The 22,147-nt window shown below is 52.0% G+C and overlaps 1 protein-coding gene across 8 annotated transcripts in view; it reads left to right on the forward strand.

The window, feature by feature from the left end:
- Positions 1-22,147, forward strand: part of PPP2R5C (protein phosphatase 2 regulatory subunit B'gamma) — a 136,293-nt gene that overhangs the window by 111,374 nt on the left and 2,772 nt on the right. For 2 of the 8 annotated variants that reach the window (XM_043922707.1, XM_043922712.1), the window contains 6 exons: positions 5,274-5,444; positions 6,819-6,946; positions 9,706-9,807; positions 11,330-11,402; positions 16,497-16,613; positions 17,546-22,145. In XM_043922707.1, coding sequence (XP_043778642.1) covers positions 5,274-5,444; positions 6,819-6,946; positions 9,706-9,807; positions 11,330-11,402; positions 16,497-16,613; positions 17,546-17,728 — 774 coding nt within the window. In that variant the 3' untranslated portion in view covers positions 17,729-22,145. Of the gene's footprint in view, positions 1-5,273; positions 5,445-6,818; positions 6,947-9,705; positions 9,808-11,329; positions 11,403-16,496; positions 16,614-17,545; positions 22,146-22,147 lie in introns of those variants that run through there. The other 6 variants (XM_043922708.1, XM_043922714.1, XM_043922713.1 and 3 more) reach the window with 4 other exon arrangements.

Raw genomic sequence — 22,147 nt, forward strand, 5'->3', positions numbered from 1 at the left:
ACGTTGTCATCGCCCCAGACAGAAACTCTGTCTTCGTTAAACACCGTTGCCCCAGTTAGCCTCCACTCCCCCCGTGATGACCTCAGATCTGCTTTCTATCTGCATTTGACTGCTCTAGGTTCCCTGTGTTAGTGGACTCATCCAGGATCTGTCCTTTGGCTTATTTCTCCCAGTGTCCTGTGCCCAGGGGTCATCTGTGCGGTCACGTGTGCCAGGAACTCATTCCTTGTTGGGACTGAATCGTGTCCCATTGTGTGGCTAGACCGCATTTGGTTAGCGCGTTCACCTGTCCGTGGAAACCTGAGCTGTTTCCACATTTCAGCTTTTGTGAACAACACGGCTGAGAACATCTGTGTGCGAACATTTCTTCGTGTCCTGTTTTCCGTTCTCTTGTGTGTAAACCTGGAGGTGGACGTGCTGAATCACATGGTAATTCTCTGCAAATGCCATTCCGCTCTCCACAGCAGCTGCACCCTTCTGCGTTCCCATCAACAGCCACAAGGATTCGAACTGACCCACACCCTGCCGACACTTGCTGTTTTCCATTCTTTTTACTGTAACCATTCTAGTGAGTGTGAAGGAGTATCTCGTGGTTTTTGATTTGCGTTTCCCCAATGACCAACGATGTTGGGCATCTTTACACATATATATTAGCCATTTGTGTTTCTTTGGAGAAATACCTTTAAATTCATTGCCCATTTTTAATTGGGTTGTTTTACTGTTGAGTAACAAAGCAAGTGTCAGCTGCCAGTTTAAATGTTTGAACACTTTTAAAAATCACTACTGGACTGAAAAAGGCGACTCCTGTAATTCCTGAATCTTTCTTGTCCCTTTAGTGGTCTTCCACAGTTTCCTCGTTGAAATTGTAATGTTTATAGTGGAAAAAAAATAGAAAATTCTTAGTACTGTATCCTGAGTTAAACTCTTTCTGATCTCTCCTTTCTTTTTAAGCTTTTAAATTTAAAATGTGCCCACCCCCCTTCACCCTAAAATTCAGGGAAAGCCCCTGGTCATACTGCTCAGCTGCTGCCTGCGGGGGGAGTGGGAGCCCCCCTGCTCTGCAGCCCCTCCCTGGGGTTCCTTGCATCTCTGCCTCAGCTCTGTCCAGCATTCTGGACGCCCCCCCAACCCAGGAGATGTCCCAAATCTTACCAGACTTCTGAACCAAACACAAAACGTATTTACTGCAATTTAGGTCGAGGATGTGTTATTTTATCCTCCTTCTAAAGTGATGACATGTTTAGATAGGGAAAGAAAAATGAGATGGCACTAATAATAAAAAAAAAAGCCGTTTTTAACGTCTTTCTAGTGGCACATCCTAGTTCCTGTCTATATGTGAAGTTCTTCTCCAAACTGTTACATGAAGAAATCTTAACACGAACCCTGTTCTTTTCCTACTATTCCTACTTCAAAAATAAGAAACAAAGTGTGTAGTTTTCTTCTATGATACTTCTTTGTGCATATTTCTCATACTGTCTAATGGCTGAAGAATTCACTGGATCTTATTGCCCTCCATTTATCACGGAACAAGGTTTTCTCACCAAGCTGCCCCCTGCAGGTTCCGTCCACCTGCACACCCCCCGCCCTGCCCCCCACCACCACCATCTGTCAGAACCTGCTAATCCTGCTCCAGCAAGACGCAGTGAGTGCCCCCACCCCCGCCTCTGTCTCTGTCTCTGTCTCACATGGAAGTCATACGGACGCTGATAAAGCGTATGTGTCTGTGCCTAGTCGCTCAGTCGTGTCCAGCTCTTTGCAACCCCAGGGACTGCAGCCCGCCAGGCTCCTCTGTCCGTGGGGATTCTCCAGGCAAGAATACTGGAGTGGGTTGCCATGCCCTCCTTTGACACAGGGATCGAACCCAGGTCCCATCTCCTGCATTGCGGGCAGATTCTTTACCGTCTAAGCCACCAGGGAAGCCCAAGAATACTGGAGTGGGTAGCCTGTCCCTTTTCCAGAGGATCTTCTCAACTCAGGAAGTCAAACCAGGGTTTCCTGCATTGCAGGAGGATTCTTTAACAGCTGAACTGCCATATAAATTCCCACTAATAAAGCTAGTACAGCTTTGCAGCAGTGAGAGCTTTTAATTGTAGTTGTGTGAAAAAAGGCAGGAGACAGACAGTGTCCTGGCTTCAGTGGGGTCCTTCTGTCTTGGATAGTAGATAGAAAACTCTGACTCGGCACACACCCAAAGCTACTTCAGGTCCCCCACACCCAGTCCCCAATATTTCCACCCAGAACCACTTCATTTCTTGATTTCCTATAGCACAGGTAATGTAACGGCACCCTTGATTACAAAGTGCTATTAAAGATGTTAATGTAAAAAAAAATGTTTACAAATGTTCAGACCCTTGCCTCAGTAATTTCCTTCCTTTAGAATTCACATGTTACAAAAATCGAAAGCCCATTTTGTCTGACTTCAGCATCAAAAGCATGTAGACAACTTGATGAAGGTGTAGCCCTTGTGAAGGTGTTGGGATGGGCACTCAGCCTGCATCTCACGGTCCTGCACCCGTGATGTACCCCTTTGTGATCTGTAACTATTTTGTTGTTGTTGTTATTTGTAAATTGTGTAGAGTGCCCAAAAGCTTTCTGGGCATGTTGAACACGTGCACTGTTGTTATTAGAGTTAGAGGCTCATTCGCTAGTGGGTGGAAGTAGAATCACGCTCCTCTTCCACCCGCCTGTCCCTTGAGGCTGATCGAGTTCTGCCCCGTGGCCGTTCCCCCTGGTGTTCCAGGACAGGAGAGGGGCTCCCAGGGTGCCAGGCTCGCCAGCCACCGCCACCCCCAGCCTTCTCCCAGGAGCGGGCCGCCTGTTGGCTTCCCCAGGAGAACTCAGTCTTGAAGTGCGCCTGACAGCGAGAGCCATTGTTGGCTCAGATTAGCAGTCCCTGAGCAGACTCCCGCTCCTGCAGAACGCCCTCACCCTTGGAAGGAGCTGAATCGGCTGGGTAGTGGTCAGAAGTCGTTCCAAGCAGTGTGGAAAGTAAGCCCAGTGTACAATGCTGACTCCAGAAATAAGATCTTTCCCAGAGACATCGGGCAGATAAATCAGTTGTGTTCTGTAATTCACAGATCAGCATATTTCTCCTAGTAAAATTCTATTTTGTCAAATGACAAGGAGTGGTAGGTTTGTGAAGTGATTGGTACCTGTTGAATTTTAAAAATGATTCCAATACACAGAGTAGAGTGGGGGTCAAATGTCTACTAACATGATTTTGAGCAAAAAAGTGGGAAAATCATCAAATGATGCATTTTTTAAAATGATCCCTCTTAAAGACAGTTGTGTCATAAATTTTTATACCAGACTTCAAAACTGGGGGCACCTTTTGAGTAAATTTGGAGTTTTGTAAAGTGTAAGAACAGAGAAGGACTTCCCTGGTGGCCCAGTGGTTAAGAATCTGCCTTGCAATGCAGAGGATGTGGGTTCAATCCCTGGTTGGGGAAGTAAAATCCTACATGCCCCAGGGCAAGGAAGTCCATGTACTATGAGGAGCAACGAAAGAGCCCATGTGCTGCGAGCAAGACCCTACACAGCCAAATAAATAAATTAAAAAAAAAAAAAAATTTAAAAAAAAAAAAAAAAAAGAACAGAGAAGATTATCCAGGGGCCTGAAGGTCAGAAGCATCAAGGCAGAGTTGCCCTCAGCGGATGTTGTTCGGAAGCCCCTTGTTCTACCTGCGGTGATGGCGCCCAGGCCAGGAGCAGAGCTGGCGTGATATGCGGAGCCAAGGATGAGCAGTGAACGGAAGCCAGGCCGCGAGCGGTGGTTGTCACCGCAGTCCTGGCGCTGGCAGCCAGAAACGGCCGTGACGAGGGTAGATGGCTGCCTTAGGTGACAGGTCGCAGTCGTTCAGTTACACGTGCAAGTAGGTATCTGCGCGTTACAGACACGTGCATAATGTTTTGGATCGTTAAGGTAGCTCAACTCTTAGGCATACTGCTAGTCTACATCACAAATCAGATATTTTGGGTGAACGGCCTCTGTTGGTAGGAAGTTTGGAAAATGCAGGAACACGGTAAAGAAAGGCTGCCGGCAGGAACTTTGCCTGTGTCATGGGCAAGGAACCTAGTGGCCAACACTCCCCAGCCAGGCCGCTGCCACCCCACTGGGCGTGCCTCCCAGGGAACGGCCGCACAGACCTGCACTGGGGTCCTGGCCCGGGCCAGGCTGAGCCCCTCGCTGCGGCCAGCGCACCACCGGCTCCTGTGTGGGCTTAGTAATAAAGTCCTGTCAGCGGCCCCAAGGCGAGGATCGTTGTTCCCCCTGGTGTTTAAGGAGGGCTCCGGGGCACCGAGGGGCTGGCACCAGCCCGTGGCCACACAGAGGGCTTGCCAGCAGCATCAGTACTTCACAGTACTTCACGTCTCTCTTTTGGATGTGTTTTAACACCATTGAAAACTGTACACAGCTATGTGTGTGTATGTGTGTGCGGTCGCTAAGTTGTGTCTGACTCTCTGCGTCCCCATGGACTGTAGCCCGCCAGGCCCCTCTGTCCATGGGATTTTTCAGGCAAGAATACTGGAGTGGGTTGCCATTTCCTCCGTCAACAGATATTCTCGACCCAGGGATCAGATCCACATCTCCTGCATTGCAGGTGGATTCTTTACCACTTAAGCCACCTGGGAAGCCCCATGTATGTATATCTGTAAATATATATGAACAGTCAATTTGAGAGAGAAATGGATTGTGCCTATGTACGTGTCTCCACCCGAAGACACTTACACGAATTCACACGCTCTGCGTTTCTCCACTGGTCTCATTTTCTCTAAACTCGCCTGCCTGCCTGCCTGTCTTTTTGTCTTTTTTTTTTTTTTTTCCTAAGATCTGACTCTTACTAACATGGTGGTTAAACAGAGTGGGTCATGTAAATTAAAACTGTGATTCTAAAGTGTGTAAGATTAGATCTAGCTCATGGCTCAGATTGTAAAGAATCTACCTGCCATGCAGGAGACCCGGGTTCAATCCCTGGGTCAGGAAGACCCCTGGAGAAGGGCACGGCAACCACCCACTCCAGTGTTCTTGCCTGGAGAATCGCGAGGACAGAGGAGCCCGGCGGCACCAGGCCACGGGGCTGCAAAGAGTCCGATACAGCTGAGCCACTGACACTTTGAACCCTAACTATAAAAGCCCACGTTCTCAACCGCTGAATCACTGTTCCTTCTCATAGGGAAGAAAGCACCACCTCATCTGTGGCTGCTCAGAGGGGCCTCCTGAACAGGGGAGCAGGCCGTGACCCCATGACCCCTGTATGTTGTCTCTTCTGCAGGTGGTAATGGCACTTCTCAAGTACTGGCCAAAGACCCACAGTCCAAAAGAAGTCATGTTCCTGAACGAATTGGAAGAGATTCTGGACGTCATAGAGCCGTCAGAGTTCGTGAAGATCATGGAGCCTCTTTTCCGGCAGCTGGCCAAGTGTGTCTCCAGCCCCCACTTCCAGGTAGGGCGCCTCAGAGAGCGGCCTTGAGTCTGTCCCATCAGGAGCCGGTGGGTCGTCGGGCGTCGCTTGTCATGTTTTTGCCCTTCAGGTAATCTGAAGGTGACAATCAGGCTTTCGCTTCCGCTGAAACACGTTGAGGCTTCAGCTCTATAAAATAAGCCTCCAGTGCCTCATCCCTGCCCTGCCACTAAAGACACGCTTCTCAGTAAGAGTGATTAAGGGCAGCTTCTCTGTAAGCCACCTCCGTCTCTGTGTTCCCCGGGCGCCCAGACACACACAAGCTTACTGTCCACAGCTGAGTGCTCAGTATTTACAGAGGACGTGCAACTGTTGGGCTTCCACTCCCTCCCTTCATAAGCGCTCCATTTCTGACACTTGAGTTTTAGAAAACAGTGGTGGTTCTGATTTCCATCCCTTCCACGTCCCTGCATGGGGGCCGCAGCCACACCATGCCTTTCCCAATTCGCCCTCACACCCTCCCAGCCCCCGTCAGAGGTCATCCCGGTGGCTCTTCCAGCCTGTCTGCCTCCTTTTAACACACTGGCCACCCCATCGTTTTGTATCAAGACAGTATTTACGGTGAAGTCTTTGTGAACAAGGTAGAAATGTAGGCACCAAAGGAGCAGAACCTCACAGTCTCCAGGGAATCGCGATCCGGCCAGAGAGGGTGAGGTGGCGGCTCAGTCCTGCCGGCGGGTTCAGAGCTGGCCCCACGGTGGCCTCTGCTCCGCCCGCGTCCCCCGCCCTGCTGTCCTCAGCCGGCCACCCCGCGGCCGTCTCACGCCCCCTCCCGCTGGCCCTTGGCAGGGACGGGCCCGCCACCACCGGCTTTGAGCAGAAGCCACATTTCTACACACACACCGGCTCTCCCTGCCTCCCCTGCTGCCGTTCACCACGCGATGTAGCACTAACATGTCAGACCACTCGCCGTCATGCGTTCACCCCACAGAGCGCAAGCTCCCTGCTGGCAAGGGCTTCTGCCTGCAGGCCTCCCCGCGGAATCCTCAGGGCCAGACGGTGCCTCCCCAGGTGGGGACGCCCTCCCCGGGTGGGGACGCCCATAGAGGGTGCTGAGCGGCTGATGGTTAAGGAGGGCGAGCTCATGTGACTTATGGCCTCAGCATCTGGCCTGTGTCTAGCAGAAGTGTTGGTCGAACTCATGGAAAAATAAGTGACGGCGATCTTGAGGGACGTGGAATCAGCCGCCTCTTTGCTGAAGGCGCCTCAGGGTTCCAGTCTAGAGCACTCTGGTTTGCAGCAGTGATCCCACCCTCCCTTGCCGTCCAGTCGAGTTCGTTCTGCCACCTGTGTGCTGACCGGTGAGCACCCTTCTGCCACCTGTGTGCTGACCCGGCGCGCCCTTCTGCCTTGCAGGTGGCGGAGCGGGCACTGTATTACTGGAACAACGAGTACATCATGAGCCTGATCAGCGACAACGCGGCCAAGATCCTACCCATCATGTTCCCATCCTTATACCGCAACTCCAAGACCCACTGGAACAAGTGAGCGCCCGCTGCCCGCCTTTCTTTTACCCCTTTCTAACTAACCTGTCTGTTCGTTTGTTTGTTTAATTCAAGTAGCTTTTTTTTTTTGACCGCACTGGGTCTTTGTTGCTATGTGCAGGTTCTTCTCTAGTTGGGGCGAGCGGGGGCTCCTCTCTAGGTGTGGTGCGCCGGCTCCTCACTGCAGTGGCTTCTCCTGTTGCGGAGCAGGGGCTCTAGGCGCGCGGGCTCAGGAGTCGTGACGCACGGGCGTGGTTGCTCCAACGCATGTCGGGTCTTCCCAGACCAGGGATCGCACGTGCCCCGCCTGCCTACATCGGCCGGCAGATTCTTAACCACAGGACCACCAAGGAAGTCCTACGCTGGCCATTTTTAAATTTTGCATACAGTATTTTCCTGATACTTGAAGCCGATTACTATTGAATCCGAGTCTCAGTATCAGTTAAAAAAATCAGATGCCGATTTCTCCGTGGGCTGTGACCCAGCAGAAGTGTGGGCTGTATCTCACCCTTCCGTTGGCCTCCTGTGCCCAAGTCAGGCCCACGTCGGAGGGCGCAGTGCCTCTCCCCACCCGTATCTTGTCCCCGGGCAGGGCCAGGAGGTGCATCTTCCAGGCCTCCTCTTAGGTTCCCTCCAGAGGAGTTAAAGGTCGTCACAGCCTCGGGGCTCAGTCCCCTCTGGAGCACAGAGGCCACCCCTCCCGTGGGGGCCCCCGGAGCCCTGCTGACACTCACCCTAGTGAGCCTCCCTGTGCCCACTGCCCAAGCAGCCAGAGAGAAGGGGGCGCGTAGCCCACACACCGCCTCGGAGTCTCCGGCACCTGGCTGCCCCTGCCCTGCTCCGCCCTCCCACTTCACACGGGTGAGCAGACAGACCCGCTCAGCGGTCGTCTGCTGAGACCTCCAGCCCCGCTGTCCTCTGGGCTGCCCTGGCACCCTCGTTGTTCTTGTAAACAAGGAGTCAGGGTTCCGCTTTCTCCATCTTCTGCCCTTTCTCTGTTACAATCAGTGAACCAAAGTTTAAAGCAGGAGGGACAGAGCTCTGATACCCAGTCCTGCCCTCTTGTTTGTGGGGGGACGGCGGGGTGGGATGCAGCCCAGCCTGCAGCTGGGAGCTGGTGGGCCGCTCTGTCTGCGGGCTCTGCCCTCACCCCTCCTGCTGTCCGGGCTCACAGACTTGCTCTGCTGCCCACCGGCTCTCTCTCGGCCACACCGTCCTCACCTGAAAAGTAGAGAAGATGTTGGCACTGGGACTTCCCTGGCGGTCCAGCGATTAGGGCGCCTCACTTTCACTGCCAAGGGCCCGGGTTTGATCCCGAGTCCAGGAACTATAAGTCCCACAAGCCACTTGGCTCAACCAGAAAAAAAAGAGAGAGAAAATGTCGGCACCCACTGTTTTGTGGTGACCGATCGATCAGGATAGTGTCAGTCCACGTGAAGCGCGTCGCCGTGCTGCGGGGGTTGGTCAGGGTGCAGAGCATGTGCTCAGTGTAAGGCTCCGGCACCTCTCTGCGCGCAGCACACTTTTGCAGCAGCCCCTCGGCTGCAGTTCCGGCAGTGGTACCGACGGCCAGAGTCGGACAGACAGCAGCCGTGACGGTGGAAATAGCAGCCTAGCGGTCAGTGTTCACATGTCGCTGTCAACAACCTCTCCCGCGTGACGTTCATCTTCTGTTGAGCTCAGCGGGTGCTAACCAAGCCCTCTAGCTGAGCCCCAGCTCCTGGGTGTGGTTCAGAGCGCGGCAAAGGCCGGCAGTGGTGGCTTAGGTCCCTGCCCCCTGCAAAGAAAGACACGTCCTGTTAGATGTTTTCTAAACAGGATCTAGGGCTTCCCTAGTAGCTCAGACGCTAAAGCGTCTGCCTACAATGCGGGAGACCTGGGTTTGATCCCTGGGTTGGGAAGATCCCCTGGAGAAGGACATGGCACCCCACTCCAGTATTCTTGCCTGGAAAATCCCATGGACAGAGGAGCCTGGCAGGCTACAGTCCATGGGGTCGCAAAGAGTCAGACACGACTGAGCGACTTCACTTTCACTTAAACAGGATCTGGTTTCATTATCGTGAATTAAATACTACTTAAGACTTGAGAGTCGAGTTTTTGGTTGTTGCTCCCAATTCTGTGGGTTGACCAGGCTCCAAGGGGCAGTCCTCTGCCCGAATCACTGGGGGGGTCCCTCACGTGGCTGCAGCTGATGACAGGTGAGACCAGAGTCCTCCCGAGGCTCTGCCAGGAGGGGGACAGTGGGGCCCTCCCTCTCGTAGGTGTCAGCGTCTGAGAGCTGAGCGGGATTAAGCTGACCGGTCGTAGTTTCATTTAACACTCTCCTAAGCTGTGCTTTGGCAGTGTCAGCATTAGTTTTTTGTCCTCAGTAAGACTGAAAGGAAGCCGACGTCTACAGGAAGTAAAACGTTTCCATTATTCTCTGTATGATTAAGCTTGCCTTAACTGCACCTGTTCAAGGTTCAGCATTTTTTTATTCGGCTTCCCAGTAAGGTGACTTTGGGCTGCCTTTAGCCAGGGCGGTGAGCCGGAAGGCCCAGGCGCTGCAATGAGAGGCGTGTGGAGCAGGGCTGCCTCTGAGAAAACCAGCAAGGAGTCAAAACGTCACAGGCTTTTAACTCTAGAGCTTCGGAGGCTTGTGGGACCGTTGAAATACGCTGACAGGCTAGGAGAGGAAGCAGTCTGTGGTGGGGGAGGGCAGGGAGAGGGATCCAAAAAGATGAAGCATCCTGAGGTTCACCACGAAGCTTTCCTTACAGGACAATACACGGCTTGATATACAACGCGCTGAAACTCTTCATGGAGATGAACCAAAAGCTGTTTGATGACTGCACCCAGCAGTTTAAGGCAGAGAAACTGAAGTGAGTCGCTCTTTTCAAAAGTTGTTCTTTCAAGGATTTTTTTCCCCTTAATCCTGAATAAACCTCTCCCGTTAGTTTGTCCTAAAAAGTTATTCTTCACTTCAAAGCAAAATCTGCGCTTTTGTACTGGAAAGCAAATTAAATCTTTGTGATGAAAACATATTTTCTAAGCTAGCTGTCCTCTGGCACCTTCCTGGTGGTTAGGACTCAACGCTTTCATTCCCGAGAGCCCAGGTTCAGTCCCTGGTTGGGGAAGTAAGATCCCAAAAGCCTCACAGCCCACCCCCACCCCCAAAAAAGAGACCTTAGCTATTCTCTCCCTTATTCTACCAGTTCAGTCAACTTTGTATTTCTCAGGGGACACTTAAAGACAGGAATGTGTAGTATTTTCTCATGGTCATCAGGCAGGAATTTAGACTCTGTCCTGTAAGTTTTGTGTAAGAGAGCCAGACCTTCACCCAGCGTGACTTCATTGTTCTGATTGTTGATCTCCGTAAGTTCGGGCATTCTCTCTAGAGTCTGGTGCCTGAGTCCCTCACAAGACCAGGGCCCTGGTCCCGTGCCCTGAGGATGTCAGCCCACACCTGTCCAGGGACACACTCTGACTCCCTCCCTGGGCTGTGCTGGTGACAGCGTGCTCCCTCCGGTATCAGAATCACAAGTGCCGTGTGCATCCCTCAGCGTGTGTTTACCTGTATGCCAGGCCCTGCTGTGAATAAACAAAACCCCTTGCCCTTACGGAGTTTCTGCTCTGGGCCGTGCGGACAGAGAAAGACAGCAGAACATAAATGAGTCTGAGACGGTGACTCTGAGACGGGAACAGCAGGAGGAGGGTGCAGGGAGCCGGCCGTGGTGTCCTCACATCTGCAGGCTACCTGGGCCCCCTCCTGCCTCAGGTGGACGTAGTGTCCAGGGCTGAAGTGCATGACCTCCGGGGCTTGTCTGATGGCACATCCTCGTTCATGGGACATCGCATCCCTGAAAGGGACCTGACCCATCGGGCTACACGTTTTCTAGATTTTTAAGAAAAAAAGAGTCGGTCCTGTGATGAGCAATTTCCTGAAGGTGCTGCGCCTCGTGGGTGCGGACCTGCGTGCTGTGTCCCTGTAAGGATGTCCTCACCTGGCTCCTCCACGCTGGGGCGCGGTCTCACCCTTCACAGGCATGTAAGCTTCTCATCGAAGCCGTGAGCATCCTGTGACAATGCACCAAAGCCAGGGAAGGAAGCAGGCGTGGAGGTGCTGGTGCAGACCTTCCTAAGAGCCGAGATCCTTAGACGTGTTACATTTTGGTGTGTTTGTAATTTTAGCTCTTTTTCCTCTAAGCCCAGTTTTTGTTCTGGTTTTTGTTTTTCCCCATTGCATACCTGGTGGTCACCGCCGTGACCTACGTGAAATAAGACCAGACAGGGACAAAGGGGAAATGAGGTGTCGTGTTCCAGCCGTGCCCTGCCCCCCCGCCCCAACGCTTTCTTGAATTTGATTCGTTTCTCTAACGCCAACGACATTTTACTATTTTTCAGAGAGAAGCTAAAAATGAAAGAACGAGAAGAAGCGTGGGTTAAAATAGAAAACCTAGCCAAAGCAAACCCCCAGGTACTAAAAAAGAGAGTGACATGAAAACGTCTAGGGTGTGACTTGAGTGTTTTTGTGAGACAGGAGTGTGGCTTCACTGTGGGAGGGGAGACAGACCCACTTCACTAACATTGTGTATGAAACTGTCCGCAATAAAAATACTTTCCAACTTTCGTATAAGTACTTATTTTGTCCCGGAATGTTTTTACCACAGGATTGGCGTTTTTATTATTATTATTATTATTATTATTATGCTTTTTAAATAAGATACAAACCTTTCAAATATACTGTGGTAAAAAGAAAGCCAGGATACAACCTCTGTTCTGGGCCCAGATTACAGTATGCTTTTCTCTCTCAAATATCATAGATGCTGTAGTTGAAACAGTTTCTTTTTAATATCAAATTAATTCTACAGGGAAAAAAAAAATAAAAACGGGATTTGAAATAGGTGAAGTATGAAGTCGGTGACCTGTTTCTGAAAATGAGGTTTCTGCAGGCTTGAGCCTTTCTCATTAACAGTTGACTGACTTCTGTCATTTTAGCAACTAATCCTTTTCTCCCGTCCCGGCGCACCCTGGCCGGCGGGCCTGGCGGGCATGTCTTCTGGGGCCGCCGGCTCTGAAGTAGTGTCGCCATGGAGGTGAGCCAGCTGACACCACCCCGCAGACGGCCAGGGTTGGGGGCCGGAGCTGGGGTCATGTCCTCTGGTCAGGGGACTGGAGCACGGTCCCGGCAGGCGTTCTTCCTGGGGCTGAGTGTCCATCTGACCATCCCTGAAGAGCCTTTCTGTTGAGTCTCTGCCGCCCTGAGAATTCTCAGGGCTGTGCTCAGCTCCCCAGAAAAGAAAAGATGTTTGTTTTCTGAGGATAACTGCTCCAGCTACCCCGTAAAGTCCTGAAAGGTTCTATAAGGTGAACCAGATGACACGCAGCCTGTTCATTGCCTTTGGTGAGAAGCGTGCACAAGTCATCGTGACCTCAGGTGTTCTGTGGGTTCTCAATCTCCGTGGCGTTTTAATAAAAAGTGACACATCATTCAAAGTTGAAAGTATGTCCTTCACCTTTGTATCAACATGCTGATTTGTATTCCCTAGCTGTCTATATTCCACGCGCTTATGCAGAAGTGCTGTTTTAAGATTACTGTGAAACTGTGCAGTAGTTGGTTGAGGCAGATGGCTATGGGTGTATGCTTTTAAGAACAGAATCTATGCTGAACATCAGGTTAAAATACTGGCTGACGTCTGTTGTAAAGCCATGCGTCTGGGGCATGTGGGTGGACGGGCCGAGCCTGACGGGGTGCCCGGCTGCCTCGCTCTGTTCTGACGGACCCGTGCTGAGGTCACATGGGGCCTCGGGACCAGTCAAGGTCATCAGGGCCCCCGTCACACACACCCTTGAAAAACAAGTGAAATGTGTACAGATCAGAGGGTCTGATTTTATTTGTTTTACCTGGAAAATAGGAATAAACCCCATGGGAGATCCTGCTAACATATATATATATATATATATATCATCCTCATTCCCCTGTCTCTGAACCTTTCTTGAATGTTCATCCATCGCATTTTCCCTCCTCTGGCCGCTCTGTGTCACGGCGTCTGTGTTAGCAGCGTCCGTGGGGTGGGCTCTGCCCGGGTGCACCTCGTTTGTGCTGCGGAGCCTGGGGCCGAGCACCGCCCCATCCCTCATCTGTGTGTGAGACCCTCCACCCTGGCCCAGCCCCTCCCAACACTGCAGTCCACCGCTCACTGTCTGAAACGGAAAATACTTCATGGGCTAGGATCTCAGGGCTGGAAATCAGGGCCTTGGTGCTCGCTGTTCATTCTCAAGAGAGAGAAAATGTTTTCTAAATTCTAAGCAGATGCTGGGAAAAATTGAGGGCAGGAGGAGAAAGGGACGAAAGAGGATGAGATGGTTGGATGGCATCACCGACTCAATGGACATGAGTTTGGGTGTACTCTGGGAGTTTGTGATGGACAGGGAGGCCTGACGTGCTGCGGTTTATGGGGTCGCAAAGAGTCGGACATGACTGAGCGACTGAACTGAACTGAATCACTGCTTGCCATTTATAACAACCAAAAACAGTAAATAATTTTGTGGATAATACAGTTTGCTTTCTATTTCTGTAATGAAAGTAGGTAGTTGGGTGGTTGCAGGCTCACGCTGCAGCTGGAACCTGCCGACTGAGAAGTGGTTCAGCAACTTCCTCATTTAAGGTGGTCCCCAGCCCTCCCCCTGTTCACGGTGGGGACTCTAGCAGTCTGCCTGGTGCTGAGCCTGGGGTTTGCCGGAGCCAGGCCCCATCCGCCCTGAGATGTGACAGCAGGTCCCCGTGTAGGCCGCTGGGTTCGGAAAGCTGTGGTCCTTCGGGATTCGGGTTGTTTGTCTTAGCAGTTGTGGCAGCTTGCATTAGGGTGTTTTTAACATCAGACGTAATTCAGTTTTGTAAAGTTGTGAAATACGGAAGGTTTCTAATGTGACGGTGTTTTTCCTAATCCACCAAAAGAAGCCATACATCGGTTTAACGCTCGCCTCCCTTCTGCGGGGAGCACGTGACATGCAGACCAGGTGCACCTCTGTGATTTTCAGACGCGGCCGTGGCTCTGTGTTCTGTCCGTCAGCAGCGAGAGGACGATGCGTGGCAGGCCAGGGGCGCAGGACCTGGCTGCCTGCCTCTCCTGTGGGAGACGAGCCTCTCTGGGGATGTGCGTTCCCTCTCCCACCTGTTGAGAGCGTCAGCCTCGGCGGGCGGGGGAAGGTTTTTATTCCTGGTGAGACCCCCGTGCCCACCCCCCTCGCCGCCCCGAGCCTGCTAGTGACCCCGACTTCCTGCAGACATTGCCTAGCATCCTCGTGTGAACTTCTCTTTGCCCCGAGCCCCGCGCTGCCTTCACACAGCCGCTCGTCGGTGGGTTCTGCATGGAGCACCGATTTTCTCCTGGCGTGGCCGAAAGCTGAAATACTGCTTTGAACCCCACGCACCACCTCCCTATCTGCCCTGCCCAGCCTGAGTCCTGCAGGGCAAGTCGCATGAGGCCCCCTCCTCTCTCAGCCAATGGTGCCAACTGCGTGTCCCAGGATACACAGATGGGCCTGAGACGGGGCCCAGTGTCAAGGAGGGGAGCCAGGTGGGAGCAGAGAGGACCCAGACAGGCAGGTGACACACACACGGGGTGATGCTGGGGAGGGTCTGGTCGCGCCTTTAGAGGGACACGTAGAGGAAGGCTGGGGATAGGGTGGCCACAGCCGGGTGTCCCCACACCACCAGGACTTCAGCCCCCCAGGAGCGCTGGGCCGCCTGCAGGTGGGGCCAACGCTTCTCAGCTAAGCTGGGGGTGCTTCGGCAGCCGGGGGTCAGGACAGGATGGGACCGCTTGGGAGGCCGAGCTGCTCGTGGATGGGTGTCGTCGTCGGGGAGGGGCTGGGCGTGGTCTGAGTCAGGGCCGAAGCTGGAGAGGCAGCAGGGTCCGTGGGTTTGATCCCCTCCGGTGTTCAGAAAGCTCGTTGGGGTGCTCCGGGGCGCCTGTGGACACATGTGGACGCGTCGCTGCTGGCCAGGGCAGGTGGGGGCGCCGAGGGGCCTGGGCGCCTGTCACAGTGGGGGAATCGGACCCGAGGAGGTGGCTTCCTCGAGGGGGCAGCCTGTTTTCCCAGGACAGCAAGGAGGCTGAGGGCGGGAATCTGCGAGACCCTCGGGGGGCATGAGGAGGGACAGTTCTGTCTTCCAAGCCGCGGCGGAGGAGAGAGGAGCCGGGCTGGCCGGCGCCCCAGGCCCGGGAGGGGGTGGGCGGCTTCCGGGCCGATGGTGGTCAGCACATGGGCACAAGGTCACCCACAGCCTGGTGCCCACTGTCCTGTCAGAGAGGCAAGGCCCAGGCCTGAGGGGTCCGGAGGAGAAGGGCCCCCAAGAGCTGAGCGGTTCTCTCGGGTGCTTGCCCGGTGGGAGGGAGGCAGGTGGCCAGGGGTCCAGGCCCCCAGCCCAGGCGGAGGGGCTTGTTGTGGGCTGGAGAGCCTTCCACCCAGATAGGAGGGCACGTTGCGGGGCGGGGAGTGTGAATCAACCACCCCCCCACCGGCCCGGAGCCTCGGTGGGTTAGCATAAGGACCTCGGAAATCCTTCAGTCGAGAGGCTTCTAGCACTCACATTATAGCTTGTACTCGGAGTAGCACCCAGCTTACAGCAGACACACGAGTGGACGCTGGGTGCTAAGGACAGTCAGGCCTTTCCGCCACCTGTGAGGCACGCTCACCACCACCACCCACCAGTCACACTCTCAGAAGCAAAGTCAGAAACCATCCTGCTCACACCAGGGCTTCCCTGGTGGCTCAGAGGTTAAAGCGTCTGCCCGCAGTGTGGGAGATCCGGGTTCGATCCCTGGTTCAGGAAGATCCCCTGGAGAAGGAAATGGCAACCCACTCTAGTACTCTTGCCTGGAGAATCTCGTGGATGGAGGAGCCTGGCAGGCTGCAGTCCACGGTCTCGCAAAGAGTTGGACACAACTGAGCGGACTTCACTTCACTTCACACCAGAGCCTGACTTGGCCTGGAGCCCGGGGAGAGCAGCATCCCCGGGTGCCCCGACGGGACCCCACTGGCTTGTGGGTGCACTGGGACCCCCGCAGGGCCGCCCAGGCCGGCAGGGTGAGGTGTGAGCTGCGGAACCGCTTGAGACTGCGTCGTCCAGGAGGAGAACAGAGTGTGTGCGTCAAAGGGCGGGTGTGATCTGTGCTGGGGTTGGGGCGAGTCTGGAGAATGTGGAGCAAACGGGGACCTGAGTGAGGGTGACGTGGACGTGGGGAAGGCATGATGAGGCCCGAAGGCCGGGTGCAGAGGTGGGGGGCTGGAGGCGCAGGTTTCCATGGGAAGCGGTCCCCGTGAGCAGGCCCAGGGCATCAAGGCCAAGGCTTCAGGGCAGGTGTCCTGTGGCCCAGGGCTGGGAGAGTCTGGAACCAAGGCGGCTGCGCTGCTGTCCCCGCCCGCAGGTGGGCAGGTGTAGGCCAGGCTCAGGCTCATCCCGCACAGAGGCTTCCTTCAGGAGGGCCCCGGGGAGGGCGGCGGAGCCCTGGAGCCGCCCCCCCCCGAGCGCTGGCCGAGAGTGACTCCGCGCTTTGCATTGCAGTATGCAGTGTATAGTCAAGCGAGCACCATCAGCGTCCCGGTGGCAATGGAGACAGATGGGCCTTTATTTGAAGATGTGCAGATGCTGAGAAAGACAGTGAACGAAGAGGCTCGCCAGGTAAAAGCGCGCAGAGCTCAGCTGGCCGCGCCCCTTAGAGACTTGCTCATAATACGTGTGTGCGATTTTAGCCACGTGGCGGACCACGGCGCCTCCCGTGTGAGATAGCGTGGAAACTCACACGTTGGTCATCTTACGGGAAACGTCCCATCCGTCCATCTTAGGTCAAGTTAGTAGAAACAGTTTTTAAGGGTTAATACGTGCCTGAAATGTATTTTCTACGTTTACTCTTAAGAGTAATGATCCCAGCTCTTAACTGCAAGTCAGCTCATAGCTAGAGCAAGAGCTCAGAAGGTTTGCGGTCATGTCTGCCCCGTGTGCGCCCTCTGCCCACCTCTGGCTCCTGCTCTGGCGCAGGGCCGGCCCCTTTAACTTCTCCGCAGAGCTCCTGCCAGCCCCCCGGGGCCCCAGGACGCAGGGCAGAGCTCTCGTCCTGTCAACAGCAGGGTCCTGCTCACTACGAGCTCTCTTGGGTACTCACACTCAGGTGGTCTTCTTTCCACTTCACAGAGATGCGTATTCAGATCACCTCTGGTCCATAGAAAGGCTCCTGTCGCTGAATCGAGAGCAGACACGATTTAGGCTTTGCAGAGGGTAGCGGGTGGAGCCCCTGCCTGTGAGGAGCGCCTCAGCTGCCACATGTCTCTGGCGGTGTCTCCCGTTCTCAGCCCAGGCAGCTGATAAGTCCCCAAATCTGGGTACATGGCCCTTTCTGACTCTGAAACTGGAATCCCCTTTGAGCTGCGTAAGAATTCCTAAAGAATCCCAGCGCTACAATCCTGAAATGTAAAAACAAGTTAGGCTAAAATTAAGCCGCACTCTGAATGCAAATGGTTTTGAGATGAGATGGTCAGCCTGAGCTCAGGGTTCTTTTTTTTTTCTTTTAAACTCTTGTTTTTCATTCAAGTAAATTGTGTCCCCCTCCTGACTAGACAGGATCGGACGTCACTACGGGCACACTCTCAGGGCCATCCAGACCGCACAGCCCCACACAGCAGCCAAGAGGCGCGCATGACCCGTGGCCGTCTGTGGCCAACAACACACCCGGGGGACTCCCAGGCGTAGTACACAGAAGAGAACCTAGGAAGCCCTCATACATAGCTCTCTGTTACTGACAAGGTGTTGAAATGCTACTGTTTTGGACATACTGGCTTAAATAATAAATATGATGCAAATAATTTTCATTTATTGCATTTCACCTTTTCAGCGTGACTGCTAGACAGTCTGCAATTACCTGTGTGGCCGGCACTGTCTTCCAACCGGGCAGCAGGGGCCCAGACCCCCTTTTCACGGGGCTGCCGGACCCACCCATGCCCCCTCCTGCCCGGCTAGCTCTTGACCTCAGGTTAAGATAAAGGCAGGTGGATGCAAACACTGAAACTACAGTGGAAAAACATCAGTGATGCATTTTTTACTTAATCCAGTTTGGATTCCATCATTTCCTCACAATATTCTTAGCAATGAATAGCCTGAATGAAAAAAAACGAAAACCTTTATCTTTTTTCTCAGTCTTATGGGGGTGTTAATTTTCCTACTAAGTTTTGATTTTTCTTTTTAACTTGGAATTTGAAGTCATTTCTTTGATCGCCGTTTGGATTTTACAGCCTCGGGTGGGCTAGAAATATGAGTGCTGGCATCATTACTGCAGGCAGCCAGAGGACGTGAATGTCAGCGTCCCTCCTGCCACCAAGCCTGCCCGTGGGTGGTCTTCAGTCTGCCCGCACGGTGGTCTTTAGGTCACCCAGGCCCGACAACACAGAAAGGGAAACCAGCAGCTTACAAGCCAGTCCTGATACGCTAAGTATTTTAGGGCTGGAGGGGTTTTCTTTGGGGGATGTCATTTGACTTGATAATTAAACCCAGGAAGAGGATAGACTACTCCCAAAGTATAATGAACATATTACATAACCGTGCGACCTTTGGGTATATTTCTGACTCAGGACCCACTCTGTAGGGGATTTAGAGCACAAAACAGCATTCTCGCCTTGAGAAAGACTGCCTTTGAAAGTCAGTATTTCCGCAGTGGCTGCTCCTTCCCAGCTGGCTGATCTTCCGGCGGCCCCTGGAGGGCGTGTGGGGGGCGTGTCTCCTCCGCCTCCCTGCATGGTGGGCAAGGAAGCAGCCTCTCTGCTCATCCACTCCCTAGTCCTGAGTCACGGGTGTAGACAGGGCGTCTCTCGGAGAGCTCTTTGTTTGCCAGTTTATTTTCATGAAACTCTTGAAATTAGATGATATGACGGAGCTTTCTGTGTAATTGACATTGCTACAAAACTCTCCCTTCCCCACCGCCCCACGTTACCTTTAAATGTCTATGGATCTTATTCCTGGGTTGGAAGACTGTGCTATTAAGGTGTCGGTTCTCTCCCAAATTAATGCAGCCCAGTCAAGAATCCCAACAGTCCCCCTTCTCTTTTTAAAGACATTGACCAGCTAATTCTAAAACTGATACAGAAATGCAAAGAACCTAGAATAGCTAAGATAACTCTGAATAAAGAATAATGTTGGAAGACTAACACCACCCAACTTCAAGACTTAATATGGATTTCTATGGATCAGTTGAACTCCTCCCCCCCCCCACAAATAGCAACCTACCTAGATGAAGAAATTTATAGTGCAGTCTCTTAGCTATAATATTTGATATGACAGGCTCTTGTCAGTTTGAAAGTATTTGGAGTCATATTCCTGAAATCCTCAAAAACACTGTCGTTAAAGCAAAGAGAAGATAACTGAGATGCAGGGGAAATCTATATTCATCATTCGGAGACCAAACAGACTTAAGAGGTTATGCTGAAAACTAGGCTTTTCAGTTTTTATATTTAGTCATTTGAACATTCTCGATGCCCCTTTCAGTTTATTTTCAGCTGGGTTTATTTTTCCAAAATAACTCCACACTTCTTCGAAGTAATTTGAATGTGGGCTCACAGCTCACGTGAGGTAAACGGCAGCAGTGCAGGAGCCTCTTCTGCAGCGGAGGGGACCCTACTGGTCGTGCAGCGTACGGGGTTGGGATTCTGCGGAGAAATTCAATTACGTATTTACCCGTCAGAACTGTGGTTTGTATTTCTTCTGAGAAAACTGTGTAACCCTATGTAGAACCTCCAAAGAGAGCTAGTAAAGTTCATGTGAATGACGTTCATATATCAGAGACATTTAAAATGTTGTGCAATTCTCATTTTTAACAGTCGGTCGGGAGGAAAGCAGTGTCGAGCATGCAGTTAAGGAAGGTGTAGAAAGACGGAAGGTGGGAAGTGAAGGTATTCCTCACTCAGTACGTAGAAGTGTATTTATAAGGCTTTTTCTATATTTAGGAAAAGAACTGACAATGCTGTGTACATGAAGTATTTTCCCTTTTTTCCCCCTGTCATTCCAGCTTGTGATGGTGAAGACAAAGGAATCTGGTCCCTCAGGAGACTTTGATGAGTTCTGTCCTAAATTAAGTAGTGAAAGCGTGCACTCTTACCGTGCGCCCACCCTGATGTTGCCTCCCCACTTCCTGAATAGATTGGGCCTTTCAGAGCTGCTGTCCCGCTGCGGACAGAGACCGGATCTTTCCGGCTCCCATCTCCGCGGAGGTGTCCAGGGCAGCATTTCCATCTGTCTTGTCCACCCCACCATCAACACCATGCTTACCAGCACACCCCTCCACCAGGGTCACTCGTCCAGGGTGACCGTCTGCATGACGTCTCTCTCCTGCCGCCCATGTTTCTGATTTTTTTTTTTAACCTTTGTGGCTTGTGTAACTGCTCTCTGCTTTACACCCTGGTTTTAAATGGTTACATAGGAAGACTCAGCAGGTCCCTCACTCTCTCTCTCTCCTTCCAGAAGTTTCCCTGGTCACATTTGCCTTCTCAATTTGCATTTGTTGGTTTGCAGCTCCCAGGTTTTTACTATCGCCTTTTTCTATGAAAATGTTTCTTCTCTTTGGAATGCCTGTCGGCGGCAGTTATTAAATATTTCAAGTATCTGAAATGCTTTTGTTTTGCTTCACTTTGCCTTGATTTACAACTCAACATGGGACGGACATAAAATTCAGGGTGGAATTTCCCTCTGAGGTTCTCCTGGGTCGAAGGCAAACAGGCTTCACCGATGCGAGCACTTTTACAAGGGGCGTGACCATGACGGGCAGCCCCTCGGGGACTGGGGCCTCCAGTCTCCCGACGTGCTGGCGGTCCTGAAGCCATCTTACACCAGTTTCCGGGACAGAAAATCAGAATTCCTGCCTTTAGCCATAAATGAACCTTAATAACCAAATAACATTTCTAGAAACAATCCTAAAATGATGTGACACAAAATTCTTTCCAAACCTTGACATTGCTATGGTTTTCATAGATAAATTTGCAAAGAACCGTTAAGAAATAGTAGCTCTGCAAAACTGCACTTTTCATATATGGTTTCTGCAAGCCCCTGAATATTTTTTTTAAAGCACAGAGAAGCATCCTTTGCATATCATACCAGCGGTGCTGGCAAGCTGGCCACTCGGGGGAGTGTCAGAGATGTGTGCTTTTTGCTATCAAGTGGTTGACTTAGTACAAGTGTTTTCTGGTAGCTGTTTGCTCAGCACCACCCGAGTACTTCTATTTAAGTACCATCTCCCTTTTGCTGGAGACACTTAAAAAGGAAGTTGTGGTTCTTGTCAAAGTTCCTCACAAACCGGCTGCCTCTTGGTACATACGGTAACTTTGATGGCTTCTTGTTTTGTTTCAGATATACTGGTATTGATGCAATGGCCCTACTTCAAAATTGAATAATTTAACTATTATTCGTGGAAATGGATGCTGTTGGTATCTAAACTCCCCGTATTTCAGACCACCCTTTCTCTGCAGACACAATTCTCTAAATCCCCATGCAAACAGGGGCTCATTTAATTTTTTTCCTTCTTTTTTTTCCCCTAGTAAGACCAAAATGTCCTAAGTTTAGGGAAAAAATGGAATGGAGAGGGGAGTCTTATATCGTACCCTTAATGTTAGGAAATTTTATGTAGATAATTAAATGTATAGTTTTTCTAAGTTCTAGAAGGTTTTCCCCCTACATGACCTACTTAATACCTCTCATTTTAAGTATCTTTTTTCAAATTTAATAGAAGTTTTAGACCTGTTGCTGGCTTTGAGTCCAGTTTAAATGTGTTGTTCATTCTTTCTTTTTATCTACCTCCAAGGGAAATTTCGACTTCCTGAAATGCCTCTGTAAGGGACACAACCATAAAATGGTTTCGGTGACATTTTATGAACTAGGAAGATTTTGCCATTTATGAGATGTACTAAAGCTGATGAATTTGCAAAACAGAGGTATCCAATACCCTGGGCAAAACTGCACCTTTTAGAAGACCGCGATGCCAACACCGCGCACTCGGTCCCTGGGTTATCTCTTAATAGACGAGGCGTCCCCCCTCGGTCACTGCGGGGGTGAGGGCCACCCCGCCCTCTGGGCGTCCGGAGTCCTCAGGGGGGCCCCGGAGCGTGGGCTGCGCCAGCTCAGAGCAGAGCGAGCTCACCTCCGGGTTGCCCGGTCTGTCGCCAACGCCGTGCGTTTCCATT

Source organism: Cervus elaphus, chromosome 13 (genome assembly GCF_910594005.1).
Source record: "Cervus elaphus chromosome 13, mCerEla1.1, whole genome shotgun sequence".
NCBI classification, from domain to species: Eukaryota; Metazoa; Chordata; class Mammalia; order Artiodactyla; family Cervidae; genus Cervus; species Cervus elaphus.